This window comes from Budorcas taxicolor, chromosome 2 (genome assembly GCF_023091745.1).
Source record: "Budorcas taxicolor isolate Tak-1 chromosome 2, Takin1.1, whole genome shotgun sequence".
NCBI classification, from domain to species: domain Eukaryota; kingdom Metazoa; phylum Chordata; class Mammalia; order Artiodactyla; family Bovidae; genus Budorcas; species Budorcas taxicolor.
In genome coordinates this window covers 7,203,148-7,230,375 of record NC_068911.1, presented here as the reverse complement: position 1 = coordinate 7,230,375, position 27,228 = coordinate 7,203,148, and the positions used below count along the sequence as shown (strand labels likewise).

The window sequence follows — 27,228 nt, the reverse complement described above, 5'->3', positions numbered from 1 at the left end:
GAGTCGCCGTGGTGGTGGGGTGCGGGGGCGGCCCACTGGTGCTCGGGGCAGGTGGGCTGGCCGCCTCGCCCGGAGTGGTACTGGCCCTGGTACTGCCGGAGGCCGGGGAGGAGGCGCCTAGCGATGTGGCGGGGATGGTGCTGGAGCCGAAGGGAGTCGCCGTGCTGCGGGGAGTGGTGAAGATGGAGGTGGCGGCCGGCGTGCTGGCCGAGGTTGCCTGGACAGGGAAGGTGCTGTGTGTGCGGTGGGTGGTGGGGCCGGAGGAGATGATGCCGGTGGTGGGGATGGTGGCGGCGGCGGCGGGCGTGGGCGTGGCCGAGGCCGTGGGGGTGGGGGTGGGTGTGTCTGAGGGGCTGGCCAGGGCGCGTGTGGAGCCGAGGTCCACGGCGGAGGTGGCGGTGGTGGATGGAGCCGCGGGCCCGGTGGATGTGGCCTCGGTGGTGGCGGGCGTGGAGCTGGGGGCTCGCGTCCTGACCGAGGAGGGAGGGAGAGTCGTGGATGTGTGCAGCGTGGCGGAGGCCGGGAGGGGTGAGGTGAAGGCGGAAGTGAGGGTGCTCCCGCTGGAGTAGATGGTGGAAGAGGTGAGGACCGGAGCGCTGGGCGGTGCTGTGGGCGTGGGTGTGGTCACCCGGAGGGTGCTAGCCGCCCCGGTGGTGTGTGCCGCGGCGGCAGAGGCCAGAGTGGCCGTGAGGGAGGTGGCCGGGGCTGCGGTGTCCCTGGGAGTGGCGACCTGCGTGCTGGACCCGGTGGGCGTGCTGGCGGGGGGCGAGGGGCCGGCCGTGGTGTGGGTGGTGGGGAGTGTGGTCATGTCGGTGGGCAGAGGGCTGGTGTTCGGGGTGGAGGCGGAGGCGGGCTCTGTGCTGGGGGCAGGTGGAGGGGAGCGAGGCACCCCCGTGGACGAGGTCGGGCTGTTGGTGGCCACGGGAGTGGAGGTGGTGGACGCGGGAGCATAGAGTGTGCTGCTGGGCGTGGCGGAGGATGTGACGGACGGCGGAGAGGGCACCTCCGTGGCGACAGGCTGGCTAGAGGCGTCACTGGGAGGAGTCGCCGTGGTGGTGGGGTGCGGGGGCGGCCCACTGGTGCTCGGGGCAGGTGGGCTGGCCGCCTCGGCCGGAGTGGTACTGGCCCTGGTACTGCCGGAGGCCGGGGAGGAGGCGCCTAGCGATGTGGCGGGGATGGTGCTGGAGCCGAAGGGAGTCGCCGTGCTGCGGGGAGTGGTGAAGATGGAGGTGGCGGCCGGCGTGCTGGCCGAGGTTGCCTGGACAGGGAAGGTGCTGTGTGTGCGGTGGGTGGTGGGGCCGGAGGAGATGATGCCGGTGGTGGGGATGGTGGCGGCGGCGGCGGGCGTGGGCGTGGCCGAGGCCGTGGGGGTGGGGGTGGGTGTGTCTGAGGGGCTGGCCAGGGCGCGTGTGGAGCCGAGGTCCACGGCGGAGGTGGCGGTGGTGGATGGAGCCGCGGGCCCGGTGGATGTGGCCTCGGTGGTGGCGGGCGTGGAGCTGGGGGCTCGCGTCCTGACCGAGGAGGGAGGGAGAGTCGTGGATGTGTGCAGCGTGGCGGAGGCCGGGAGGGGTGAGGTGAAGGCGGAAGTGAGGGTGCTCCCGCTGGAGTAGATGGTGGAAGAGGTGAGGACCGGAGCGCTGGGCGGTGCTGTGGGCGTGGGTGTGGTCACCCGGAGGGTGCTAGCCGCCCCGGTGGTGTGTGCCGCGGCGGCAGAGGCCAGAGTGGCCGTGAGGGAGGTGGCCGGGGCTGCGGTGTCCCTGGGAGTGGCGACCTGCGTGCTGGACCCGGTGGGCGTGCTGGCGGGGGGCGAGGGGCCGGCCGTGGTGTGGGTGGTGGGGAGTGTGGTCATGTCGGTGGGCAGAGGGCTGGTGTTCGGGGTGGAGGCGGAGGCGGGCTCTGTGCTGGGGGCAGGTGGAGGGGAGCGAGGCACCCCCGTGGACGAGGTCGGGCTGTTGGTGGCCACGGGAGTGGAGGTGGTGGACGCGGGAGCATAGAGTGTGCTGCTGGGCGTGGCGGAGGATGTGACGGACGGCGGAGAGGGCACCTCCGTGGCGACAGGCTGGCTAGAGGCGTCACTGGGAGGAGTCGCCGTGGTGGTGGGGTGCGGGGGCGGCCCACTGGTGCTCGGGGCAGGTGGGCTGGCCGCCTCGGCCGGAGTGGTACTGGCCCTGGTACTGCCGGAGGCCGGGGAGGAGGCGCCTAGCGATGTGGCGGGGATGGTGCTGGAGCCGAAGGGAGTCGCCGTGCTGCGGGGAGTGGTGAAGATGGAGGTGGCGGCCGGCGTGCTGGCCGAGGTTGCCTGGACAGGGAAGGTGCTGTGTGTGCGGTGGGTGGTGGGGCCGGAGGAGATGATGCCGGTGGTGGGGATGGTGGCGGCGGCGGCGGGCGTGGGCGTGGCCGAGGCCGTGGGGGTGGGGGTGGGTGTGTCTGAGGGGCTGGCCAGGGCGCGTGTGGAGCCGAGGTCCACGGCGGAGGTGGCGGTGGTGGATGGAGCCGCGGGCCCGGTGGATGTGGCCTCGGTGGTGGCGGGCGTGGAGCTGGGGGCTCGCGTCCTGACCGAGGAGGGAGGGAGAGTCGTGGATGTGTGCAGCGTGGCGGAGGCCGGGAGGGGTGAGGTGAAGGCGGAAGTGAGGGTGCTCCCGCTGGAGTAGATGGTGGAAGAGGTGAGGACCGGAGCGCTGGGCGGTGCTGTGGGCGTGGGTGTGGTCACCCGGAGGGTGCTAGCCGCCCCGGTGGTGTGTGCCGCGGCGGCAGAGGCCAGAGTGGCCGTGAGGGAGGTGGCCGGGGCTGCGGTGTCCCTGGGAGTGGCGACCTGCGTGCTGGACCCGGTGGGCGTGCTGGCGGGGGGCGAGGGGCCGGCCGTGGTGTGGGTGGTGGGGAGTGTGGTCATGTCGGTGGGCAGAGGGCTGGTGTTCGGGGTGGAGGCGGAGGCGGGCTCTGTGCTGGGGGCAGGTGGAGGGGAGCGAGGCACCCCCGTGGACGAGGTCGGGCTGTTGGTGGCCACGGGAGTGGAGGTGGTGGACGCGGGAGCATAGAGTGTGCTGCTGGGCGTGGCGGAGGATGTGACGGACGGCGGAGAGGGCACCTCCGTGGCGACAGGCTGGCTAGAGGCGTCACTGGGAGGAGTCGCCGTGGTGGTGGGGTGCGGGGGCGGCCCACTGGTGCTCGGGGCAGGTGGGCTGGCCGCCTCGGCCGGAGTGGTACTGGCCCTGGTACTGCCGGAGGCCGGGGAGGAGGCGCCTAGCGATGTGGCGGGGATGGTGCTGGAGCCGAAGGGAGTCGCCGTGCTGCGGGGAGTGGTGAAGATGGAGGTGGCGGCCGGCGTGCTGGCCGAGGTTGCCTGGACAGGGAAGGTGCTGTGTGTGCGGTGGGTGGTGGGGCCGGAGGAGATGATGCCGGTGGTGGGGATGGTGGCGGCGGCGGCGGGCGTGGGCGTGGCCGAGGCCGTGGGGGTGGGGGTGGGTGTGTCTGAGGGGCTGGCCAGGGCGCGTGTGGAGCCGAGGTCCACGGCGGAGGTGGCGGTGGTGGATGGAGCCGCGGGCCCGGTGGATGTGGCCTCGGTGGTGGCGGGCGTGGAGCTGGGGGCTCGCGTCCTGACCGAGGAGGGAGGGAGAGTCGTGGATGTGTGCAGCGTGGCGGAGGCCGGGAGGGGTGAGGTGAAGGCGGAAGTGAGGGTGCTCCCGCTGGAGTAGATGGTGGAAGAGGTGAGGACCGGAGCGCTGGGCGGTGCTGTGGGCGTGGGTGTGGTCACCCGGAGGGTGCTAGCCGCCCCGGTGGTGTGTGCCGCGGCGGCAGAGGCCAGAGTGGCCGTGAGGGAGGTGGCCGGGGCTGCGGTGTCCCTGGGAGTGGCGACCTGCGTGCTGGACCCGGTGGGCGTGCTGGCGGGGGGCGAGGGGCCGGCCGTGGTGTGGGTGGTGGGGAGTGTGGTCATGTCGGTGGGCAGAGGGCTGGTGTTCGGGGTGGAGGCGGAGGCGGGCTCGGAGCTGGGGGCAGGTGGAGGGGAGCGAGGCACCCCCGTGGACGAGGTCGGGCTGTTGGTGGCCACGGGAGTGGAGGTGGTGGACGCGGGAGCATAGAGTGTGCTGCTGGGCGTGGCGGAGGATGTGACGGACGGCGGAGAGGGCACCTCCGTGGCGACAGGCTGGCTAGAGGCGTCACTGGGAGGAGTCGCCGTGGTGGTGGGGTGCGGGGGCGGCCCACTGGTGCTCGGGGCAGGTGGGCTGGCCGCCTCGGCCGGAGTGGTACTGGCCCTGGTACTGCCGGAGGCCGGGGAGGAGGCGCCTAGCGATGTGGCGGGGATGGTGCTGGAGCCGAAGGGAGTCGCCGTGCTGCGGGGAGTGGTGAAGATGGAGGTGGCGGCCGGCGTGCTGGCCGAGGTTGCCTGGACAGGGAAGGTGCTGTGTGTGCGGTGGGTGGTGGGGCCGGAGGAGATGATGCCGGTGGTGGCGATGGTGGCGGCGGCGGCGGGCGTGGGCGTGGCCGAGGCCGTGGGGGTGGGGGTGGGTGTGTCTGAGGGGCTGGCCAGGGCGCGTGTGGAGCCGAGGTCCACGGCGGAGGTGGCGGTGGTGGATGGAGCCGCGGGCCCGGTGGATGTGGCCTCGGTGGTGGCGGGCGTGGAGCTGGGGGCTCGCGTCCTGACCGAGGAGGGAGGGAGAGTCGTGGATGTGTGCAGCGTGGCGGAGGCCGGGAGGGGTGAGGTGAAGGCGGAAGTGAGGGTGCTCCCGCTGGAGTAGATGGTGGAAGAGGTGAGGACCGGAGCGCTGGGCGGTGCTGTGGGCGTGGGTGTGGTCACCCGGAGGGTGCTAGCCGCCCCGGTGGTGTGTGCCGCGGCGGCAGAGGCCAGAGTGGCCGTGAGGGAGGTGGCCGGGGCTGCGGTGTCCCTGGGAGTGGCGACCTGCGTGCTGGACCCGGTGGGCGTGCTGGCGGGGGGCGAGGGGCCGGCCGTGGTGTGGGTGGTGGGGAGTGTGGTCATGTCGGTGGGCAGAGGGCTGGTGTTCGGGGTGGAGGCGGAGGCGGGCTCTGTGCTGGGGGCAGGTGGAGGGGAGCGAGGCACCCCCGTGGACGAGGTCGGGCTGTTGGTGGCCACGGGAGTGGAGGTGGTGGACGCGGGAGCATAGAGTGTGCTGCTGGGCATGGCGGAGGATGTGACGGACGGCGGAGAGGGCACCTCCGTGGCGACAGGCTGGCTAGAGGCGTCACTGGGAGGAGTCGCCGTGGTGGTGGGGTGCGGGGGCGGCCCACTGGTGCTCGGGGCAGGTGGGCTGGCCGCCTCGGCCGGAGTGGTACTGGCCCTGGTACTGCCGGAGGCCGGGGAGGAGGCGCCTAGCGATGTGGCGGGGATGGTGCTGGAGCCGAAGGGAGTCGCCGTGCTGCGGGGAGTGGTGAAGATGGAGGTGGCGGCCGGCGTGCTGGCCGAGGTTGCCTGGACAGGGAAGGTGCTGTGTGTGCGGTGGGTGGTGGGGCCGGAGGAGATGATGCCGGTGGTGGGGATGGTGGCGGCGGCGGCGGGCGTGGGCGTGGCCGAGGCCGTGGGGGTGGGGGTGGGTGTGTCTGAGGGGCTGGCCAGGGCGCGTGTGGAGCCGAGGTCCACGGCGGAGGTGGCGGTGGTGGATGGAGCCGCGGGCCCGGTGGATGTGGCCTCGGTGGTGGCGGGCGTGGAGCTGGGGGCTCGCGTCCTGACCGAGGAGGGAGGGAGAGTCGTGGATGTGTGCAGCGTGGCGGAGGCCGGGAGGGGTGAGGTGAAGGCGGAAGTGAGGGTGCTCCCGCTGGAGTAGATGGTGGAAGAGGTGAGGACCGGAGCGCTGGGCGGTGCTGTGGGCGTGGGTGTGGTCACCCGGAGGGTGCTAGCCGCCCCGGTGGTGTGTGCCGCGGCGGCAGAGGCCAGAGTGGCCGTGAGGGAGGTGGCCGGGGCTGCGGTGTCCCTGGGAGTGGCGACCTGCGTGCTGGACCCGGTGGGCGTGCTGGCGGGGGGCGAGGGGCCGGCCGTGGTGTGGGTGGTGGGGAGTGTGGTCATGTCGGTGGGCAGAGGGCTGGTGTTCGGGGTGGAGGCGGAGGCGGGCTCTGTGCTGGGGGCAGGTGGAGGGGAGCGAGGCACCCCCGTGGACGAGGTCGGGCTGTTGGTGGCCACGGGAGTGGAGGTGGTGGACGCGGGAGCATAGAGTGTGCTGCTGGGCGTGGCGGAGGATGTGACGGACGGCGGAGAGGGCACCTCCGTGGCGACAGGCTGGCTAGAGGCGTCACTGGGAGGAGTCGCCGTGGTGGTGGGGTGCGGGGGCGGCCCACTGGTGCTCGGGGCAGGTGGGCTGGCCGCCTCGGCCGGAGTGGTACTGGCCCTGGTACTGCCGGAGGCCGGGGAGGAGGCGCCTAGCGATGTGGCGGGGATGGTGCTGGAGCCGAAGGGAGTCGCCGTGCTGCGGGGAGTGGTGAAGATGGAGGTGGCGGCCGGCGTGCTGGCCGAGGTTGCCTGGACAGGGAAGGTGCTGTGTGTGCGGTGGGTGGTGGGGCCGGAGGAGATGATGCCGGTGGTGGGGATGGTGGCGGCGGCGGCGGGCGTGGGCGTGGCCGAGGCCGTGGGGGTGGGGGTGGGTGTGTCTGAGGGGCTGGCCAGGGCGCGTGTGGAGCCGAGGTCCACGGCGGAGGTGGCGGTGGTGGATGGAGCCGCGGGCCCGGTGGATGTGGCCTCGGTGGTGGCGGGCGTGGAGCTGGGGGCTCGCGTCCTGACCGAGGAGGGAGGGAGAGTCGTGGATGTGTGCAGCGTGGCGGAGGCCGGGAGGGGTGAGGTGAAGGCGGAAGTGAGGGTGCTCCCGCTGGAGTAGATGGTGGAAGAGGTGAGGACCGGAGCGCTGGGCGGTGCTGTGGGCGTGGGTGTGGTCACCCGGAGGGTGCTAGCCGCCCCGGTGGTGTGTGCCGCGGCGGCAGAGGCCAGAGTGGCCGTGAGGGAGGTGGCCGGGGCTGCGGTGTCCCTGGGAGTGGCGACCTGCGTGCTGGACCCGGTGGGCGTGCTGGCGGGGGGCGAGGGGCCGGCCGTGGTGTGGGTGGTGGGGAGTGTGGTCATGTCGGTGGGCAGAGGGCTGGTGTTCGGGGTGGAGGCGGAGGCGGGCTCTGTGCTGGGGGCAGGTGGAGGGGAGCGAGGCACCCCCGTGGACGAGGTCGGGCTGTTGGTGGCCACGGGAGTGGAGGTGGTGGACGCGGGAGCATAGAGTGTGCTGCTGGGCGTGGCGGAGGATGTGACGGACGGCGGAGAGGGCACCTCCGTGGCGACAGGCTGGCTAGAGGCGTCACTGGGAGGAGTCGCCGTGGTGGTGGGGTGCGGGGGCGGCCCACTGGTGCTCGGGGCAGGTGGGCTGGCCGCCTCGGCCGGAGTGGTACTGGCCCTGGTACTGCCGGAGGCCGGGGAGGAGGCGCCTAGCGATGTGGCGGGGATGGTGCTGGAGCCGAAGGGAGTCGCCGTGCTGCGGGGAGTGGTGAAGATGGAGGTGGCGGCCGGCGTGCTGGCCGAGGTTGCCTGGACAGGGAAGGTGCTGTGTGTGCGGTGGGTGGTGGGGCCGGAGGAGATGATGCCGGTGGTGGGGATGGTGGCGGCGGCGGCGGGCGTGGGCGTGGCCGAGGCCGTGGGGGTGGGGGTGGGTGTGTCTGAGGGGCTGGCCAGGGCGCGTGTGGAGCCGAGGTCCACGGCGGAGGTGGCGGTGGTGGATGGAGCCGCGGGCCCGGTGGATGTGGCCTCGGTGGTGGCGGGCGTGGAGCTGGGGGCTCGCGTCCTGACCGAGGAGGGAGGGAGAGTCGTGGATGTGTGCAGCGTGGCGGAGGCCGGGAGGGGTGAGGTGAAGGCGGAAGTGAGGGTGCTCCCGCTGGAGTAGATGGTGGAAGAGGTGAGGACCGGAGCGCTGGGCGGTGCTGTGGGCGTGGGTGTGGTCACCCGGAGGGTGCTAGCCGCCCCGGTGGTGTGTGCCGCGGCGGCAGAGGCCAGAGTGGCCGTGAGGGAGGTGGCCGGGGCTGCGGTGTCCCTGGGAGTGGCGACCTGCGTGCTGGACCCGGTGGGCGTGCTGGCGGGGGGCGAGGGGCCGGCCGTGGTGTGGGTGGTGGGGAGTGTGGTCATGTCGGTGGGCAGAGGGCTGGTGTTCGGGGTGGAGGCGGAGGCGGGCTCTGTGCTGGGGGCAGGTGGAGGGGAGCGAGGCACCCCCGTGGACGAGGTCGGGCTGTTGGTGGCCACGGGAGTGGAGGTGGTGGACGCGGGAGCATAGAGTGTGCTGCTGGGCGTGGCGGAGGATGTGACGGACGGCGGAGAGGGCACCTCCGTGGCGACAGGCTGGCTAGAGGCGTCACTGGGAGGAGTCGCCGTGGTGGTGGGGTGCGGGGGCGGCCCACTGGTGCTCGGGGCAGGTGGGCTGGCCGCCTCGGCCGGAGTGGTACTGGCCCTGGTACTGCCGGAGGCCGGGGAGGAGGCGCCTAGCGATGTGGCGGGGATGGTGCTGGAGCCGAAGGGAGTCGCCGTGCTGCGGGGAGTGGTGAAGATGGAGGTGGCGGCCGGCGTGCTGGCCGAGGTTGCCTGGACAGGGAAGGTGCTGTGTGTGCGGTGGGTGGTGGGGCCGGAGGAGATGATGCCGGTGGTGGGGATGGTGGCGGCGGCGGCGGGCGTGGGCGTGGCCGAGGCCGTGGGGGTGGGGGTGGGTGTGTCTGAGGGGCTGGCCAGGGCGCGTGTGGAGCCGAGGTCCACGGCGGAGGTGGCGGTGGTGGATGGAGCCGCGGGCCCGGTGGATGTGGCCTCGGTGGTGGCGGGCGTGGAGCTGGGGGCTCGCGTCCTGACCGAGGAGGGAGGGAGAGTCGTGGATGTGTGCAGCGTGGCGGAGGCCGGGAGGGGTGAGGTGAAGGCGGAAGTGAGGGTGCTCCCGCTGGAGTAGATGGTGGAAGAGGTGAGGACCGGAGCACTGGGCGGTGCTGTGGGCGTGGGTGTGGTCACCCGGAGGGTGCTAGCCGCCCCGGTGGTGTGTGCCGCGGCGGCAGAGGCCAGAGTGGCCGTGAGGGAGGTGGCCGGGGCTGCGGTGTCCCTGGGAGTGGCGACCTGCGTGCTGGACCCGGTGGGCGTGCTGGCGGGGGGCGAGGGGCCGGCCGTGGTATGGGTGGTGGGGAGTGTGGTCATGTCGGTGGGCAGAGGGCTGGTGTTCGGGGTGGAGGCGGAGGCGGGCTCTGTGCTGGGGGCAGGTGGAGGGGAGCGAGGCACCCCCGTGGACGAGGTCGGGCTGTTGGTGGCCACGGGAGTGGAGGTGGTGGACGCGGGAGCATAGAGTGTGCTGCTGGGCGTGGCGGAGGATGTGACGGACGGCGGAGAGGGCACCTCCGTGGCGACAGGCTGGCTAGAGGCGTCACTGGGAGGAGTCGCCGTGGTGGTGGGGTGCGGGGGCGGCCCACTGGTGCTCGGGGCAGGTGGGCTGGCCGCCTCGGCCGGAGTGGTACTGGCCCTGGTACTGCCGGAGGCCGGGGAGGAGGCGCCTAGCGATGTGGCGGGGATGGTGCTGGAGCCGAAGGGAGTCGCCGTGCTGCGGGGAGTGGTGAAGATGGAGGTGGCGGCCGGCGTGCTGGCCGAGGTTGCCTGGACAGGGAAGGTGCTGTGTGTGCGGTGGGTGGTGGGGCCGGAGGAGATGATGCCGGTGGTGGGGATGGTGGCGGCGGCGGCGGGCGTGGGCGTGGCCGAGGCCGTGGGGGTGGGGGTGGGTGTGTCTGAGGGGCTGGCCAGGGCGCGTGTGGAGCCGAGGTCCACGGCGGAGGTGGCGGTGGTGGATGGAGCCGCGGGCCCGGTGGATGTGGCCTCGGTGGTGGCGGGCGTGGAGCTGGGGGCTCGCGTCCTGACCGAGGAGGGAGGGAGAGTCGTGGATGTGTGCAGCGTGGCGGAGGCCGGGAGGGGTGAGGTGAAGGCGGAAGTGAGGGTGCTCCCGCTGGAGTAGATGGTGGAAGAGGTGAGGACCGGAGCGCTGGGCGGTGCTGTGGGCGTGGGTGTGGTCACCCGGAGGGTGCTAGCCGCCCCGGTGGTGTGTGCCGCGGCGGCAGAGGCCAGAGTGGCCGTGAGGGAGGTGGCCGGGGCTGCGGTGTCCCTGGGAGTGGCGACCTGCGTGCTGGACCCGGTGGGCGTGCTGGCGGGGGGCGAGGGGCCGGCCGTGGTGTGGGTGGTTGGGAGTGTGGTCATGTCGGTGGGCAGAGGGCTGGTGTTCGGGGTGGAGGCGGAGGCGGGCTCTGTGCTGGGGGCAGGTGGAGGGGAGCGAGGCACCCCCGTGGACGAGGTCGGGCTGTTGGTGGCCACGGGAGTGGAGGTGGTGGACGCGGGAGCATAGAGTGTGCTGCTGGGCGTGGCGGAGGATGTGACGGACGGCGGAGAGGGCACCTCCGTGGCGACAGGCTGGCTAGAGGCGTCACTGGGAGGAGTCGCCGTGGTGGTGGGGTGCGGGGGCGGCCCACTGGTGCTCGGGGCAGGTGGGCTGGCCGCCTCGGCCGGAGTGGTACTGGCCCTGGTACTGCCGGAGGCCGGGGAGGAGGCGCCTAGCGATGTGGCGGGGATGGTGCTGGAGCCGAAGGGAGTCGCCGTGCTGCGGGGAGTGGTGAAGATGGAGGTGGCGGCCGGCGTGCTGGCCGAGGTTGCCTGGACAGGGAAGGTGCTGTGTGTGCGGTGGGTGGTGGGGCCGGAGGAGATGATGCCGGTGGTGGGGATGGTGGCGGCGGCGGCGGGCGTGGGCGTGGCCGAGGCCGTGGGGGTGGGGGTGGGTGTGTCTGAGGGGCTGGCCAGGGCGCGTGTGGAGCCGAGGTCCACGGCGGAGGTGGCGGTGGTGGATGGAGCCGCGGGCCCGGTGGATGTGGCCTCGGTCGTGGCGGGCGTGGAGCTGGGGGCTCGCGTCCTGACCGAGGAGGGAGGGAGAGTCGTGGATGTGTGCAGCGTGGCGGAGGCCGGGAGGGGTGAGGTGAAGGCGGAAGTGAGGGTGCTCCCGCTGGAGTAGATGGTGGAAGAGGTGAGGACCGGAGCGCTGGGCGGTGCTGTGGGCGTGGGTGTGGTCACCCGGAGGGTGCTAGCCGCCCCGGTGGTGTGTGCCGCGGCGGCAGAGGCCAGAGTGGCCGTGAGGGAGGTGGCCGGGGCTGCGGTGTCCCTGGGAGTGGCGACCTGCGTGCTGGACCCGGTGGGCGTGCTGGCGGGGGGCGAGGGGCCGGCCGTGGTATGGGTGGTGGGGAGTGTGGTCATGTCGGTGGGCAGAGGGCTGGTGTTCGGGGTGGAGGCGGAGGCGGGCTCTGTGCTGGGGGCAGGTGGAGGGGAGCGAGGCACCCCCGTGGACGAGGTCGGGCTGTTGGTGGCCACGGGAGTGGAGGTGGTGGACGCGGGAGCATAGAGTGTGCTGCTGGGCGTGGCGGAGGATGTGACGGACGGCGGAGAGGGCACCTCCGTGGCGACAGGCTGGCTAGAGGCGTCACTGGGAGGAGTCGCCGTGGTGGTGGGGTGCGGGGGCGGCCCACTGGTGCTCGGGGCAGGTGGGCTGGCCGCCTCGCCCGGAGTGGTACTGGCCCTGGTACTGCCGGAGGCCGGGGAGGAGGCGCCTAGCGATGTGGCGGGGATGGTGCTGGAGCCGAAGGGAGTCGCCGTGCTGCGGGGAGTGGTGAAGATGGAGGTGGCGGCCGGCGTGCTGGCCGAGGTTGCCTGGACAGGGAAGGTGCTGTGTGTGCGGTGGGTGGTGGGGCCGGAGGAGATGATGCCGGTGGTGGGGATGGTGGCGGCGGCGGCGGGCGTGGGCGTGGCCGAGGCCGTGGGGGTGGGGGTGGGTGTGTCTGAGGGGCTGGCCAGGGCACGTGTGGAGCCGAGGTCCACGGCGGAGGTGGCGGTGGTGGATGGAGCCGCGGGCCCGGTGGATGTGGCCTCGGTGGTGGCGGGCGTGGAGCTGGGGGCTCGCGTCCTGACCGAGGAGGGAGGGAGAGTCGTGGATGTGTGCAGCGTGGCGGAGGCCGGGAGGGGTGAGGTGAAGGCGGAAGTGAGGGTGCTCCCGCTGGAGTAGATGGTGGAAGAGGTGAGGACCGGAGCGCTGGGCGGTGCTGTGGGCGTGGGTGTGGTCACCCGGAGGGTGCTAGCCGCCCCGGTGGTGTGTGCCGCGGCGGCAGAGGCCAGAGTGGCCGTGAGGGAGGTGGCCGGGGCTGCGGTGTCCCTGGGAGTGGCGACCTGCGTGCTGGACCCGGTGGGCGTGCTGGCGGGGGGCGAGGGGCCGGCCGTGGTGTGGGTGGTGGGGAGTGTGGTCATGTCGGTGGGCAGAGGGCTGGTGTTCGGGGTGGAGGCGGAGGCGGGCTCTGTGCTGGGGGCAGGTGGAGGGGAGCGAGGCACCCCCGTGGACGAGGTCGGGCTGTTGGTGGCCACGGGAGTGGAGGTGGTGGACGCGGGAGCATAGAGTGTGCTGCTGGGCGTGGCGGAGGATGTGACGGACGGCGGAGAGGGCACCTCCGTGGCGACAGGCTGGCTAGAGGCGTCACTGGGAGGAGTCGCCGTGGTGGTGGGGTGCGGGGGCGGCCCACTGGTGCTCGGGGCAGGTGGGCTGGCCGCCTCGGCCGGAGTGGTACTGGCCCTGGTACTGCCGGAGGCCGGGGAGGAGGCGCCTAGCGATGTGGCGGGGATGGTGCTGGAGCCGAAGGGAGTCGCCGTGCTGCGGGGAGTGGTGAAGATGGAGGTGGCGGCCGGCGTGCTGGCCGAGGTTGCCTGGACAGGGAAGGTGCTGTGTGTGCGGTGGGTGGTGGGGCCGGAGGAGATGATGCCGGTGGTGGGGATGGTGGCGGCGGCGGCGGGCGTGGGCGTGGCCGAGGCCGTGGGGGTGGGGGTGGGTGTGTCTGAGGGGCTGGCCAGGGCGCGTGTGGAGCCGAGGTCCACGGCGGAGGTGGCGGTGGTGGATGGAGCCGCGGGCCCGGTGGATGTGGCCTCGGTGGTGGCGGGCGTGGAGCTGGGGGCTCGCGTCCTGACCGAGGAGGGAGGGAGAGTCGTGGATGTGTGCAGCGTGGCGGAGGCCGGGAGGGGTGAGGTGAAGGCGGAAGTGAGGGTGCTCCCGCTGGAGTAGATGGTGGAAGAGGTGAGGACCGGAGCGCTGGGCGGTGCTGTGGGCGTGGGTGTGGTCACCCGGAGGGTGCTAGCCGCCCCGGTGGTGTGTGCCGCGGCGGCAGAGGCCAGAGTGGCCGTGAGGGAGGTGGCCGGGGCTGCGGTGTCCCTGGGAGTGGCGACCTGCGTGCTGGACCCGGTGGGCGTGCTGGCGGGGGGCGAGGGGCCGGCCGTGGTATGGGTGGTGGGGAGTGTGGTCATGTCGGTGGGCAGAGGGCTGGTGTTCGGGGTGGAGGCGGAGGCGGGCTCTGTGCTGGGTGCAGGTGGAGGGGAGCGAGGCACCCCCGTGGACGAGGTCGGGCTGTTGGTGGCCACGGGAGTGGAGGTGGTGGACGCGGGAGCATAGAGTGTGCTGCTGGGCGTGGCGGAGGATGTGACGGACGGCGGAGAGGGCACCTCCGTGGCGACAGGCTGGCTAGAGGCGTCACTGGGAGGAGTCGCCGTGGTGGTGGGGTGCGGGGGCGGCCCACTGGTGCTCGGGGCAGGTGGGCTGGCCGCCTCGCCCGGAGTGGTACTGGCCCTGGTACTGCCGGAGGCCGGGGAGGAGGCGCCTAGCGATGTGGCGGGGATGGTGCTGGAGCCGAAGGGAGTCGCCGTGCTGCGGGGAGTGGTGAAGATGGAGGTGGCGGCCGGCGTGCTGGCCGAGGTTGCCTGGACAGGGAAGGTGCTGTGTGTGCGGTGGGTGGTGGGGCCGGAGGAGATGATGCCGGTGGTGGGGATGGTGGCGGCGGCGGCGGGCGTGGGCGTGGCCGAGGCCGTGGGGGTGGGGGTGGGTGTGTCTGAGGGGCTGGCCAGGGCGCGTGTGGAGCCGAGGTCCACGGCGGAGGTGGCGGTGGTGGATGGAGCCGCGGGCCCGGTGGATGTGGCCTCGGTGGTGGCGGGCGTGGAGCTGGGGGCTCGCGTCCTGACCGAGGAGGGAGGGAGAGTCGTGGATGTGTGCAGCGTGGCGGAGGCCGGGAGGGGTGAGGTGAAGGCGGAAGTGAGGGTGCTCCCGCTGGAGTAGATGGTGGAAGAGGTGAGGACCGGAGCGCTGGGCGGTGCTGTGGGCGTGGGTGTGGTCACCCGGAGGGTGCTAGCCGCCCCGGTGGTGTGTGCCGCGGCGGCAGAGGCCAGAGTGGCCGTGAGGGAGGTGGCCGGGGCTGCGGTGTCCCTGGGAGTGGCGACCTGCGTGCTGGACCCGGTGGGCGTGCTGGCGGGGGGCGAGGGGCCGGCCGTGGTGTGGGTGGTGGGGAGTGTGGTCATGTCGGTGGGCAGAGGGCTGGTGTTCGGGGTGGAGGCGGAGGCGGGCTCTGTGCTGGGGGCAGGTGGAGGGGAGCGAGGCACCCCCGTGGACGAGGTCGGGCTGTTGGTGGCCACGGGAGTGGAGGTGGTGGACGCGGGAGCATAGAGTGTGCTGCTGGGCGTGGCGGAGGATGTGACGGACGGCGGAGAGGGCACCTCCGTGGCGACAGGCTGGCTAGAGGCGTCACTGGGAGGAGTCGCCGTGGTGTTGGGGTGCGGGGGCGGCCCACTGGTGCTCGGGGCAGGTGGGCTGGCCGCCTCGGCCGGAGTGGTACTGGCCCTGGTACTGCCGGAGGCCGGGGAGGAGGCGCCTAGCGATGTGGCGGGGATGGTGCTGGAGCCGAAGGGAGTCGCCGTGCTGCGGGGAGTGGTGAAGATGGAGGTGGCGGCCGGCGTGCTGGCCGAGGTTGCCTGGACAGGGAAGGTGCTGTGTGTGCGGTGGGTGGTGGGGCCGGAGGAGATGATGCCGGTGGTGGGGATGGTGGCGGCGGCGGCGGGCGTGGGCGTGGCCGAGGCCGTGGGGGTGGGGGTGGGTGTGTCTGAGGGGCTGGCCAGGGCGCGTGTGGAGCCGAGGTCCACGGCGGAGGTGGCGGTGGTGGATGGAGCCGCGGGCCCGGTGGATGTGGCCTCGGTGGTGGCGGGCGTGGAGCTGGGGGCTCGCGTCCTGACCGAGGAGGGAGGGAGAGTCGTGGATGTGTGCAGCGTGGCGGAGGCCGGGAGGGGTGAGGTGAAGGCGGAAGTGAGGGTGCTCCCGCTGGAGTAGATGGTGGAAGAGGTGAGGACCGGAGCGCTGGGCGGTGCTGTGGGCGTGGGTGTGGTCACCCGGAGGGTGCTAGCCGCCCCGGTGGTGTGTGCCGCGGCGGCAGAGGCCAGAGTGGCCGTGAGGGAGGTGGCCGGGGCTGCGGTGTCCCTGGGAGTGGCGACCTGCGTGCTGGACCCGGTGGGCGTGCTGGCGGGGGGCGAGGGGCCGGCCGTGGTGTGGGTGGTGGGGAGTGTGGTCATGTCGGTGGGCAGAGGGCTGGTGTTCGGGGTGGAGGCGGAGGCGGGCTCTGTGCTGGGGGCAGGTGGAGGGGAGCGAGGCACCCCCGTGGACGAGGTCGGGCTGTTGGTGGCCACGGGAGTGGAGGTGGTGGACGCGGGAGCATAGAGTGTGCTGCTGGGCGTGGCGGAGGATGTGACGGACGGCGGAGAGGGCACCTCCGTGGCGACAGGCTGGCTAGAGGCGTCACTGGGAGGAGTCGCCGTGGTGTTGGGGTGCGGGGGCGGCCCACTGGTGCTCGGGGCAGGTGGGCTGGCCGCCTCGGCCGGAGTGGTACTGGCCCTGGTACTGCCGGAGGCCGGGGAGGAGGCGCCTAGCGATGTGGCGGGGATGGTGCTGGAGCCGAAGGGAGTCGCCGTGCTGCGGGGAGTGGTGAAGATGGAGGTGGCGGCCGGCGTGCTGGCCGAGGTTGCCTGGACAGGGAAGGTGCTGTGTGTGCGGTGGGTGGTGGGGCCGGAGGAGATGATGCCGGTGGTGGGGATGGCGGCGGCGGCGGCGGGCGTGGGCGTGGCCGAGGCCGTGGGGGTGGGGGTGGGTGTGTCTGAGGGGCTGGCCAGGGCGTGTGTGGAGCCGAGGTCCACGGCGGAGGTGGCGGTGGTGGATGGAGCCGCGGGCCCGGTGGATGTGGCCTCGGTGGTGGCGGGCGTGGAGCTGGGGGCTCGCGTCCTGACCGAGGAGGGAGGGAGAGTCGTGGATGTGTGCAGCGTGGCGGAGGCCGGGAGGGGTGAGGTGAAGGCGGAAGTGAGGGTGCTCCCGCTGGAGTAGATGGTGGAAGAGGTGAGGACCGGAGCGCTGGGCGGTGCTGTGGGCGTGGGTGTGGTCACCCGGAGGGTGCTAGCCGCCCCGGTGGTGTGTGCCGCGGCGGCAGAGGCCAGAGTGGCCGTGAGGGAGGTGGCCGGGGCTGCGGTGTCCCTGGGAGTGGCGACCTGCGTGCTGGACCCGGTGGGCGTGCTGGTGGGGGGCGAGGGGCCGGCCGTGGTATGGGTGGTGGGGAGTGTGGTCATGTCGGTGGGCAGAGGGCTGGTGTTCGGGGTGGAGGCGGAGGCGGGCTCTGTGCTGGGGGCAGGTGGAGGGGAGCGAGGCACCCCCGTGGACGAGGTCGGGCTGTTGGTGGCCACGGGAGTGGAGGTGGTGGACGCGGGAGCATAGAGTGTGCTGCTGGGCGTGGCGGAGGATGTGACGGACGGCGGAGAGGGCACCTCCGTGGCGACAGGCTGGCTAGAGGCGTCACTGGGAGGAGTCGCCGTGGTGGTGGGGTGCGGGGGCGGCCCACTGGTGCTCGGGGCAGGTGGGCTGGCCGCCTCGCCCGGAGTGGTACTGGCCCTGGTACTGCCGGAGGCCGGGGAGGAGGCGCCTAGCGATGTGGCGGGGATGGTGCTGGAGCCGAAGGGAGTCGCCGTGCTGCGGGGAGTGGTGAAGATGGAGGTGGCGGCCGGCGTGCTGGCCGAGGTTGCCTGGACAGGGAAGGTGCTGTGTGTGCGGTGGGTGGTGGGGCCGGAGGAGATGATGCCGGTGGTGGGGATGGTGGCGGCGGCGGCGGGCGTGGGCGTGGCCGAGGCCGTGGGGGTGGGGGTGGGTGTGTCTGAGGGGCTGGCCAGGGCGCGTGTGGAGCCGAGGTCCACGGCGGAGGTGGCGGTGGTGGATGGAGCCGCGGGCCCGGTGGATGTGGCCTCGGTGGTGGCGGGCGTGGAGCTGGGGGCTCGCGTCCTGACCGAGGAGGGAGGGAGAGTCGTGGATGTGTGCAGCGTGGCGGAGGCCGGGAGGGGTGAGGTGAAGGCGGAAGTGAGGGTGCTCCCGCTGGAGTAGATGTTGGAAGAGGTGAGGACCGGAGCGCTGGGCGGTGCTGTGGGCGTGGGTGTGGTCACCCGGAGGGTGCTAGCCGCCCCGGTGGTGTGTGCCGCGGCGGCAGAGGCCAGAGTGGCCGTGAGGGAGGTGGCCGGGGCTGCGGTGTCCCTGGGAGTGGCGACCTGCGTGCTGGACCCGGTGGGCGTGCTGGCGGGGGGCGAGGGGCCGGCCGTGGTGTGGGTGGTGGGGAGTGTGGTCATGTCGGTGGGCAGAGGGCTGGTGTTCGGGGTGGAGGCGGAGGCGGGCTCTGTGCTGGGGGCAGGTGGAGGGGAGCGAGGCACCCCCGTGGACGAGGTCGGGCTGTTGGTGGCCACGGGAGTGGAGGTGGTGGACGCGGGAGCATAGAGTGTGCTGCTGGGCGTGGCGGAGGATGTGACGGACGGCGGAGAGGGCACCTCCGTGGCGACAGGCTGGCTAGAGGCGTCACTGGGAGGAGTCGCCGTGGTGGTGGGGTGCGGGGGCGGCCCACTGGTGCTCGGGGCAGGTGGGCTGGCCGCCTCGGCCGGAGTGGTACTGGCCCTGGTACTGCCGGAGGCCGGGGAGGAGGCGCCTAGCGATGTGGCGGGGATGGTGCTGGAGCCGAAGGGAGTCGCCGTGCTGCGGGGAGTGGTGAAGATGGAGGTGGCGGCCGGCGTGCTGGCCGAGGTTGCCTGGACAGGGAAGGTGCTGTGTGTGCGTTGGGTGGTGGGGCCGGAGGAGATGATGCCGGTGGTGGGGATGGTGGCGGCGGCGGCGGGCGTGGGCGTGGCCGAGGCCGTGGGGGTGGGGGTGGGTGTGTCTGAGGGGCTGGCCAGGGCGCGTGTGGAGCCGAGGTCCACGGCGGAGGTGGCGGTGGTGGATGGAGCCGCGGGCCCGGTGGATGTGGCCTCGGTGGTGGCGGGCGTGGAGCTGGGGGCTCGCGTCCTGACCGAGGAGGGAGGGAGAGTCGTGGATGTGTGCAGCGTGGCGGAGGCCGGGAGGGGTGAGGTGAAGGCGGAAGTGAGGGTGCTCCCGCTGGAGTAGATGGTGGAAGAGGTGAGGACCGGAGCGCTGGGCAGTGCTGTGGGCGTGGGTGTGGTCACCCGGAGGGTGCTAGCCGCCCCGGTGGTGTGTGCCGCGGCGGCAGAGGCCAGAGTGGCCGTGAGGGAGGTGGCCGGGGCTGCGGTGTCCCTGGGAGTGGCGACCTGCGTGCTGGACCCGGTGGGCTTGCTGGCGGGGGGCGAGGGGCCGGCTGTGGTGTGGGTGGTGGGGAGTGTGGTCATGTCGGTGGGCAGAGGGCTGGTGTTCGGGGTGGAGGCGGAGGCGGGCTCGGTGCTGGGGGCAGGTGGAGGGGAGCGAGGCACCCCCGTGGACGAGGTCGGGCTGTTGGTGGCCACGGGAGTGGAGGTGGTGGACGCGGGAGCATAGAGTGTGCTGCTGGGCGTGGCGGAGGATGTGACGGACGGCGGAGAGGGCACCTCCGTGGCGACAGGCTGGCTAGAGGCGTCACTGGGAGGAGTCGCCGTGGTGGTGGGGTGCGGGGGCGGCCCACTGGTGCTCGGGGCAGGTGGGCTGGCCGCCTCGGCCGGAGTGGTACTGGCCCTGGTACTGCCGGAGGCCGGGGAGGAGGCGCCTAGCGATGTGGCGGGGATGGTGCTGGAGCCGAAGGGAGTCGCCGTGCTGCGGGGAGTGGTGAAGATGGAGGTGGCGGCCGGCGTGCTGGCCAAGGTTGCCTGGACAGGGAAGGTGCTGTGTGTGCGGTGGGTGGTGGGGCCGGAGGAGATGATGCCGGTGGTGGGGATGGTGGCGGCGGCGGCGGGCGTGGGCGTGGCCGAGGCCGTGGGGGTGGGGGTGGGTGTGTCTGAGGGGCTGGCCAGGGCGCGTGTGGAGCCGAGGTCCACGGCGGAGGTGGCGGTGGTGGATGGAGCCGCGGGCCCGGTGGATGTGGCCTCGGTGGTGGCGGGCGTGGAGCTGGGGGCTCGCGTCCTGACCGAGGAGGGAGGGAGAGTCGTGGATGTGTGCAGCGTGGCGGAGGCCGGGAGGGGTGAGGTGAAGGCGGAAGTGAGGGTGCTCCCGCTGGAGTAGATGGTGGAAGAGGTGAGGACCGGAGCGCTGGGCGGTGCTGTGGGCGTGGGTGTGGTCACCCGGAGGGTGCTAGCCGCCCCGGTGGTGTGTGCCGCGGCGGCAGAGGCCAGAGTGGCCGTGAGGGAGGTGGCCGGGGCTGCGGTGTCCCTGGGAGTGGCGACCTGCGTGCTGGACCCGGTGGGCGTGCTGGCGGGGGGCGAGGGGCCGGCCGTGGTGTGGGTGGTGGGGAGCGTGGTCATGTCGGTGGGCAGAGGGCTGGTGTTCGGGGTGGAGGCGGAGGCGGGCTCGGTGCTGGGGGCAGGTGGAGGGGAGCGAGGCACCCCCGTGGACGAGGTCGGGCTGTTGGTGGCCACGGGAGTGGAGGTGGTGGACGCGGGAGCATAGAGTGTGCTGCTGGGCGTGGCGGAGGATGTGACGGACGGCGGAGAGGGCACCTCCGTGGCGACAGGCTGGCTAGAGGCGTCACTGGGAGGAGTCGCCGTGGTGGTGGGGTGCGGGGGCGGCCCACTGGTGCTCGGGGCAGGTGGGCTGGCCGCCTCGCCCGGAGTGGTACTGGCCCTGGTACTGCCGGAGGCCGGGGAGGAGGCGCCTAGCGATGTGGCGGGGATGGTGCTGGAGCTGAAGGGAGTCGCCGTGCTGCGGGGAGTGGTGAAGATGGAGGTGGCGGCCGGCGTGCTGGCCGAGGTTGCCTGGACAGGGAAGGTGCTGTGTGTGCGGTGGGTGGTGGGGCCGGAGGAGATGATGCCGGTGGTGGGGATGGTGGCGGCGGCGGCGGGCGTGGGCGTGGCCGAGGCCGTGGGGGTGGGGGTGGGTGTGTCTGAGGGGCTGGCCAGGGCGCGTGTGGAGCCGAGGTCCACGGCGGAGGTGGCGGTGGTGGATGGAGCCGCGGGCCCGGTGGATGTGGCCTCGGTGGTGGCGGGCGTGGAGCTGGGGGCTCGCGTCCTGACCGAGGAGGGAGGGAGAGTCGTGGATGTGTGCAGCGTGGCGGAGGCCGGGAGGGGTGAGGTGAAGGCGGAAGTGAGGGTGCTCCCGCTGGAGTAGATGGTGGAAGAGGTGAGGACCGGAGCGCTGGGCGGTGCTGTGGGCGTGGGTGTGGTCACCCGGAGGGTGCTAGCCGCCCCGGTGGTGTGTGCCGCGGCGGCAGAGGCCAGAGTGGCCGTGAGGGAGGTGGCCGGGGCTGCGGTGTCCCTGGGAGTGGCGACCTGCGTGCTGGACCCGGTGGGCGTGCTGGCGGGGGGCGAGGGGCCGGCCGTGGTGTGGGTGGTGGGGAGTGTGGTCATGTCGGTGGGCAGAGGGCTGGTGTTCGGGGTGGAGGCGGAGGCGGGCTCGGTGCTGGGGGCAGGTGTAGGGGAGCGAGGCACCCCCGTGGACGAGGTAGGGCTGTTGGTTGCCAAGGGAGTGGAGGTGGTGGACGCGGGAGCATAGAGTGTGCTGCTGGGCGTGGCGGAGGATGTGACGGACGGCGGAGAGGGCACCTCCGTGGCGACAGGCTGGCTAGAGGCGTCACTGGGAGGAGTCGCCGTGGTGGTGGGGTGCGGGGGCGGCCCACTGGTGCTCGGGGCAGGTGGGCTGGCCGCCTCGGCCGGAGTGGTACTGGCCCTGGTACTGCCGGAGGCCGGGGAGGAGGCGCCTAGCGATGTGGCGGGGATGGTGCTGGAGCCGAAGGGAGTCGCCGTGCTGCGGCGAGTGGTGAAGATGGAGGTGGCGGCCGGCGTGCTGGCCGAGGTTGCCTGGACAGGGAAGGTGCTGTGTGTGCGGTGGGTGGTGGGGCCGGAGGAGATGATGCCGGTGGTGGGGATGGTGGCGGCGGCGGCGGGCGTGGGCGTGGCCGAGGCCGTGGGGGTGGGGGTGGGTGTGTCTGAGGGGCTGGCCAGGGCGCGTGTGGAGCCGAGGTCCACGGCGGAGGTGGCGGTGGTGGATGGAGCCGCGGGCCCGGTGGATGTGGCCTCGGTGGTGGCGGGCGTGGAGCTGGGGGCTCGCGTCCTGACCGAGGAGGGAGGGAGAGTCGTGGATGTGTGCAGCGTGGCGGAGGCCGGGAGGGGTGAGGTGAAGGCGGAAGTGAGGGTGCTCCCGCTGGAGTAGATGGTGGAAGAGGTGAGGACCGGAGCGCTGGGCGGTGCTGTGGGCGTGGGTGTGGTCACCCGGAGGGTGCTAGCCGCCCCGGTGGTGTGTGCCGCGGCGGCAGAGGCCAGAGTGGCCGTGAGGGAGGTGGCCGGGGCTGCGGTGTCCCTGGGAGTGGCGACCTGCGTGCTGGACCCGGTGGGCGTGCTGGCGGGGGGCGAGGGGCCGGCCGTGGTGTGGGTGGTGGGGAGTGTGGTCATGTCGGTGGGCAGAGGGCTGGTGTTCGGGGTGGAGGCGGAGGCGGGCTCTGTGCTGGGGGCAGGTGGAGGGGAGCGAGGCACCCCCGTGGACGAGGTCGGGCTGTTGGTGGCCACGGGAGTGGAGGTGGTGGACGCGGGAGCATAGAGTGTGCTGCTGGGCGTGGCGGAGGATGTGACGGACGGCGGAGAGGGCACCTCTGTGGCGACAGGCTGGCTAGAGGCGTCACTGGGAGGAGTCGCCGTGGTGGTGGGGTGCGGGGGCGGCCCACTGGTGCTCGGGGCAGGTGGGCTGGCCGCCTCGGCCGGAGTGGTACTGGCCCTGGTACTGCCGGAGGCCGGGGAGGAGGCGCCTAGCGATGTGGCGGGGATGGTGCTGGAGCCGAAGGGAGTCGCCGTGCTGCGGGGAGTGGTGAAGATGGAGGTGGTGGCCGGCGTGCTGGCCGAGGTTGCCTGGACAGGGAAGGTGCTGTGTGTGCGGTGCGTGGTGGGGCCGGAGGAGATGATGCCGGTGGTGGGGATGGTGGCAGCGGCGGCGGGCGTGGGCGTGGCCGAGGCCGTGGGGGTGGGGGTGGGTGTGTCTGAGGGGCTGGCCCGGGCGCGTGTGGAGCCGAGGTCCACGGCGGAGGTGGCGGTGGTGGATGGAGCCGCGGGCCCGGTGGATGTGGCCTCGGTGGTGGCGGGCGTGGAGCTGGGGGCTCGCGTCCTGACCGAGGAGGGAGGGAGAGTCGTGGATGTGTGCAGCGTGGCGGAGGCCGGGAGGGGTGAGGTGAAGGCGGAAGTGAGGGTGCTCCCGCTGGAGTAGATGGTGGAAGAGGTGAGGACCGGAGCGCTGGGCGGTGCTGTGGGCGTGGGTGTGGTCACCCGGAGGGTGCTAGCCGCCCCGGTGGTGTGTGCCGCGGCGGCAGAGGCCAGAGTGGCCGTGAGGGAGGTGGCCGGGGCTGCGGTGTCCCTGGGAGTGGCGACCTGCGTGCTGGACCCGGTGGGCGTGCTGGCGGGGGGCGAGGGGCCGGCCGTGGTGTGGGTGGTGGGGAGTGTGGTCATGTCGGTGGGCAGAGGGCTGGTGTTCGGGGTGGAGGCGGAGGCGGGCTCTGTGCTGGGGGCAGGTGGAGGGGAGCGAGGCACCCCCGTGGACGAGGTCGGGCTGTTGGTGGCCACGGGAGTGGAGGTGGTGGACGCGGGAGCATAGAGTGTGCTGCTGGGCGTGGCGGAGGATGTGACGGACGGCGGAGAGGGCACCTCCGTGGCGACAGGCTGGCTAGAGGCGTCACTGGGAGGAGTCGCCGTGGTGGTGGGGTGCGGGGGCGGCCCACTGGTGCTCGGGGCAGGTGGGCTGGCCGCCTCGGCCGGAGTGGTACTGGCCCTGGTACTGCCGGAGGCCGGGGAGGAGGCGCCTAGCGATGTGGCGGGGATGGTGCTGGAGCCGAAGGGAGTCGCCGTGCTGCGGGGAGTGGTGAAGATGGAGGTGGCGGCCGGCGTGCTGGCCGAGGTTGCCTGGACAGGGAAGGTGCTGTGTGTGCGGTGGGTGGTGGGGCCGGAGGAGATGATGCCGGTGGTGGGGATGGTGGCGGCGGCGGCGGGCGTGGGCGTGGCCGAGGCCGTGGGGGTGGGGGTGGGTGTGTCTGAGGGGCTGGCCAGGGCGCGTGTGGAGCCGAGGTCCACGGCGGAGGTGGCGGTGGTGGATGGAGCCGCGGGCCCGGTGGATGTGGCCTCGGTGGTGGCGGGCGTGGAGCTGGGGGCTCGCGTCCTGACCGAGGAGGGAGGGAGAGTCGTGGATGTGTGCACCGTGGCGGAGGCCGGGAGGGGTGAGGTGAAGGCGGAAGTGAGGGTGCTCCCGCTGGAGTAGATGGTGGAAGAGGTGAGGACCGGAGCGCTGGGCGGTGCTGTGGGCGTGGGTGTGGTCACCCGGAGGGTGCTAGCCGCCCCGGTGGTGTGTGCCGCGGCGGCAGAGGCCAGAGTGGCCGTGAGGGAGGTGGCCGGGGCTGCGGTGTCCCTGGGAGTGGCGACCTGCGTGCTGGACCCGGTGGGCGTGCTGGCGGGGGGCGAGGGGCCGGCCGTGGTGTGGGTGGTGGGGGGTGTGGTCATGTCGGTGGGCAGAGGGCTGGTGTTCGGGGTGGAGGCGGAGGCGGGCTCTGTGCTGGGGGCAGGTGGAGGGGAGCGAGGCACCCCCGTGGACGAGGTCGGGCTATTGGTGGCCACGGGAGTGGAGGTGGTGGACGCGGGAGCATAGAGTGTGCTGCTGGGCGTGGCGGAGGATGTGACGGACGGCGGAGAGGGCACCTCCGTGGCGACAGGCTGGCTAGAGGCGTCACTGGGAGGAGTCGCCGTGGTGGTGGGGTGCGGGGGCGGCCCACTGGTGCTCGGGGCAGGTGGGCTGGCCGCCTCGGCCGGAGTGGTACTGGCCCTGGTACTGCCGGAGGCCGGGGAGGAGGCGCCTAGCGATGTGGCGGGGATGGTGCTGGAGCCGAAGGGAGTCGCCGTGCTGCGGGGAGTGGTGAAGATGGAGGTGGCGGCCGGCGTGCTGGCCGAGGTTGCCTGGACAGGGAAGGTGCTGTGTGTGCGGTGGGTGGTGGGGCCGGAGGAGATGATGCCGGTGGTGGGGATGGTGGCGGCGGCGGCGGGCGTGGGCGTGGCCGAGGCCGTGGGGGTGGGGGTGGGTGTGTCTGAGGGGCTGGCCAGGGCGCGTGTGGAGCCGAGGTCCACGGCGGAGGTGGCGGTGGTGGATGGAGCCGCGGGCCCGGTGGATGTGGCCTCGGTGGTGGCGGGCGTGGAGCTGGGGGCTCGCGTCCTGACCGAGGAGGGAGGGAGAGTCGTGGATGTGTGCAGCGTGGCGGAGGCCGGGAGGGGTGAGGTGAAGGCGGAAGTGAGGGTGCTCCCGCTGGAGTAGATGGTGGAAGAGGTGAGGACCGGAGCGCTGGGCGGTGCTGTGGGCGTGGGTGTGGTCACCCGGAGGGTGCTAGCCGCCCCGGTGGTGTGTGCCGCGGCGGCAGAGGCCAGAGTGGCCGTGAGGGAGGTGGCCGGGGCTGCGGTGTCCCTGGGAGTGGCGACCTGCGTGCTGGACCCGGTGGGCGTGCTGGCGGGGGGCGAGGGGCCGGCCGTGGTGTGGGTGGTGGGGAGTGTGGTCATGTCGGTGGGCAGAGGGCTGGTGTTCGGGGTGGAGGCGGAGGCGGGCTCTGTGCTGGGGGCAGGTGGAGGGGAGCGAGGCACCCCCATGGACGAGGTTGGGCTATTGGTGGCCACGGGAGTGGAGGTGGTGGACGCGGGAGCATAGAGTGTGCTGCTGGGCGTGGCGGAGGATGTGACGGACGGCGGAGAGGGCACCTCCGTGGCGACAGGCTGCCTAGAGGCGTCACTGGGAGGAGTCGCCGTGGTGGTGGGGTGCGGGGGCGGCCCACTGGTGCTCGGGGCAGGTGGGCTGGCCGCCTCGGCCGGAGTGGTACTGGTCCTGGTACTGCCGGAGGCCGGGGAGGAGGCGCCTAGCGATGTGGCGGGGATGGTGCTGGAGCCGAAGGGAGTCGCCGTGCTGCGGGGAGTGGTGAAGATGGAGGTGGCGGCCGGCGTGCTGGCCGAGGTTGCCTGGACAGGGAAGGTGCTGTGTGTGCGGTGGGTGGTGGGGCCGGAGGAGATGATGCCGGTGGTGGGGATGGTGGCGGCGGCGGCGGGCGTGGGCGTGGCCGAGGCCGTGGGGGTGGGGGTGGGTGTGTCTGAGGGGCTGGCCAGGGCGCGTGTGGAGCCGAGGTCCACGGCGGAGGTGGCGGTGGTGGATGGAGCCGCGGGCCCGGTGGATGTGGCCTCGGTGGTGGCGGGCGTGGAGCTGGGGGCTCGCGTCCTGACCGAGGAGGGAGGGAGAGTCGTGGATGTGTGCAGCGTGGCGGAGGCCGGGAGGGTTGAAGTGAAGGCGGAAGTGAGGGTGCTCCCGCTGGAGTAGATGGTGGAAGAGGTGAGGACCGGAGCGCTGGGCGGTGCTGTGGGCGTGGGTGTGGTCACCCGGAGGGTGCTAGCCGCCCCGGTGGTGTGTGAAACTAACACAGTGGACATAATCCATGGAAGCGTATGTGTGTAATTCTGCCATTTTGCTGAATGGGGAAAGAATTTGTTGAGTACATAATGGACTTTGTTTTTGTCTTTTTCCAATATGGTGAATTGGTTAGTGTCTCTCTTATGTGTCCTGAAGCTAGTCTCTGAACTTTTCCTTTTATTGGTAACTGACATTTTTTGATCTGTTTTTGTGCCTTCTGTTGCTTTGTTGATGGTCGTTGTTTTATTTGTTGTTGTTTTGTGATTTTTTTCTGAAAGAGACCTTTTCATTGTTACTGGATTTCTTGGATTTAGAGGCGTAATTTTTGTCCTGATATTATGTGCAGTTCTCCATGTCATTGTAGGTCTAATATTATTTGTGTTCATTTTTCCTAATACTTTGTGAATATTGTAGCTGGTGTCGGAAAAATCAGTACTATTTTGCTGTGTTTTCAATAATCTGGATAGCGTAATTTTGGAATCATTTTCATTCATTGTTTTCATTGACTTAGTGCTTTGCCTTGTTTTGGGTTTAGTGGTTGTTGGTAATATGGTATTTTCACCCATACTACCAGAATATAGGATTATTTTTGTGGTTCTCTGTGTCCATCTAGAGTTAGGGAAAACTGAGGTTATTGCAGATGTTTCTGTGCTTCGTGTTTTGCAACCAGTTTTAAATATGTTGGCTAGAGTTCTCGGTGGTGTGGTCAGCGTGAGTGTGGTTAACATGTATGTTTTCAAACTCTCACTTGTTTTTGTCGTGGAGGAAGTGGGCATAGTAGCTGTGGTTGAGGTGGCATGCTCTGCAGTGTCCGTGGGAATGGTGATTTCTGTTGTGGATCCAGTGGAATTGCTCTTGTGAGTTGAAAGGACAGCAGTGGTGTGGGTATTAGGGAATCTGGTAGTCAGAGTTAAGAAAGGGCTCCTGTCTCTGGTTGAATTGGAGGCCTGCTCTGTGGTTGAAGCAGATGGAGACTGAGGCTTACTGATGGGTGATGTCAAGGTATTGGTGGTCACTGAAGTAGAAGTAGTTGGATAAATGACTGTATTTGTGAGAGTATGTAATGGTGTGACGACTGGGGCTGCAGAAGTAATCTCTGTCGTTGCAGATTCTGTAGAAACATCAGTGGTAGTAAGAAATGTGGTGTTCCTGGTGGAAGAAGCATGAGATGCTGGGTCCCTTGTCTCGCCTATTTCTGTTGTGGCTCCGGTGGAGGAGGGTGGTCCCTTGCTAGCGGATGTCATGTGTGTATCCGTGCTGGCTGGCACCGGGCGGGATTTGGATGTGGTGAATGTTGCAGGACTGGTTGAGGACATGACTGGAGAAACTGAAGTAACTGAGCCAGTGAGAGTTTCTGTGGGAAGGTCAGTCCTTGGAATGAATGTCGTTTTCACGGAGCCCGTTGTGTTCACAGGAGTTGTGTTTCGTGTACCTATTCCAGTGGTTGCTTCAGTGGCAGTTGATGCAACTGATGTTGTAGGTGTTGTCAGTAAACCAGTTGAGGTCGGAGCACGCATGGTGGCTGTGGATGTTCTAAATGTACTGAGAGTGTCTGGAAGTGAAGTAGTGCTCATAGCATGGGTGC

At 71.3% G+C, this 27,228-nt stretch overlaps 1 protein-coding gene across 1 annotated transcript in view; it reads right to left on the bottom strand.

The window, feature by feature from the left end:
• Window positions 1–1,031: 1,031 nt before the first annotated feature.
• LOC128043694 (mucin-19-like) overlaps window positions 1,032–27,228 on the bottom strand; it is a 29,620-nt gene continuing 3,423 nt past the window's right edge. Inside the window, exons 3-47 of the mRNA XM_052636060.1 lie at window positions 24,833–25,201; window positions 24,419–24,673; window positions 23,792–24,160; window positions 23,411–23,632; window positions 22,751–23,119; window positions 22,337–22,708; window positions 21,949–22,078; window positions 21,296–21,693; window positions 20,585–21,037; window positions 19,628–19,996; window positions 19,214–19,582; window positions 18,587–18,955; window positions 18,173–18,544; window positions 17,546–17,914; window positions 17,132–17,386; window positions 16,505–16,873; window positions 16,091–16,345; window positions 15,464–15,832; window positions 15,050–15,304; window positions 14,423–14,791; window positions 14,009–14,263; window positions 12,968–13,750; window positions 12,341–12,709; window positions 11,927–12,298; window positions 11,300–11,668; window positions 10,775–11,263; window positions 10,259–10,627; window positions 9,845–10,213; window positions 9,218–9,586; window positions 8,804–9,181; window positions 8,177–8,545; window positions 7,763–8,128; window positions 7,136–7,504; window positions 6,722–7,093; window positions 6,095–6,463; window positions 6,011–6,058; window positions 5,054–5,422; window positions 4,640–5,011; window positions 4,013–4,381; window positions 3,599–3,976; window positions 2,972–3,340; window positions 2,558–2,926; window positions 1,931–2,299; window positions 1,517–1,894; window positions 1,032–1,205 (exon numbers count right to left, since the gene is read on the bottom strand). Of these exons, the coding sequence (XP_052492020.1) occupies window positions 1,032–1,205; window positions 1,517–1,894; window positions 1,931–2,299; window positions 2,558–2,926; window positions 2,972–3,340; window positions 3,599–3,976; window positions 4,013–4,381; window positions 4,640–5,011; window positions 5,054–5,422; window positions 6,011–6,058; window positions 6,095–6,463; window positions 6,722–7,093; window positions 7,136–7,504; window positions 7,763–8,128; window positions 8,177–8,545; window positions 8,804–9,181; window positions 9,218–9,586; window positions 9,845–10,213; window positions 10,259–10,627; window positions 10,775–11,263; window positions 11,300–11,668; window positions 11,927–12,298; window positions 12,341–12,709; window positions 12,968–13,750; window positions 14,009–14,263; window positions 14,423–14,791; window positions 15,050–15,304; window positions 15,464–15,832; window positions 16,091–16,345; window positions 16,505–16,873; window positions 17,132–17,386; window positions 17,546–17,914; window positions 18,173–18,544; window positions 18,587–18,955; window positions 19,214–19,582; window positions 19,628–19,996; window positions 20,585–21,037; window positions 21,296–21,693; window positions 21,949–22,078; window positions 22,337–22,708; window positions 22,751–23,119; window positions 23,411–23,632; window positions 23,792–24,160; window positions 24,419–24,673; window positions 24,833–25,201 (15,819 nt within the window). The remainder of the gene's footprint in view (window positions 1,206–1,516; window positions 1,895–1,930; window positions 2,300–2,557; window positions 2,927–2,971; window positions 3,341–3,598; window positions 3,977–4,012; window positions 4,382–4,639; window positions 5,012–5,053; window positions 5,423–6,010; window positions 6,059–6,094; window positions 6,464–6,721; window positions 7,094–7,135; window positions 7,505–7,762; window positions 8,129–8,176; window positions 8,546–8,803; window positions 9,182–9,217; window positions 9,587–9,844; window positions 10,214–10,258; window positions 10,628–10,774; window positions 11,264–11,299; window positions 11,669–11,926; window positions 12,299–12,340; window positions 12,710–12,967; window positions 13,751–14,008; window positions 14,264–14,422; window positions 14,792–15,049; window positions 15,305–15,463; window positions 15,833–16,090; window positions 16,346–16,504; window positions 16,874–17,131; window positions 17,387–17,545; window positions 17,915–18,172; window positions 18,545–18,586; window positions 18,956–19,213; window positions 19,583–19,627; window positions 19,997–20,584; window positions 21,038–21,295; window positions 21,694–21,948; window positions 22,079–22,336; window positions 22,709–22,750; window positions 23,120–23,410; window positions 23,633–23,791; window positions 24,161–24,418; window positions 24,674–24,832; window positions 25,202–27,228) is intronic.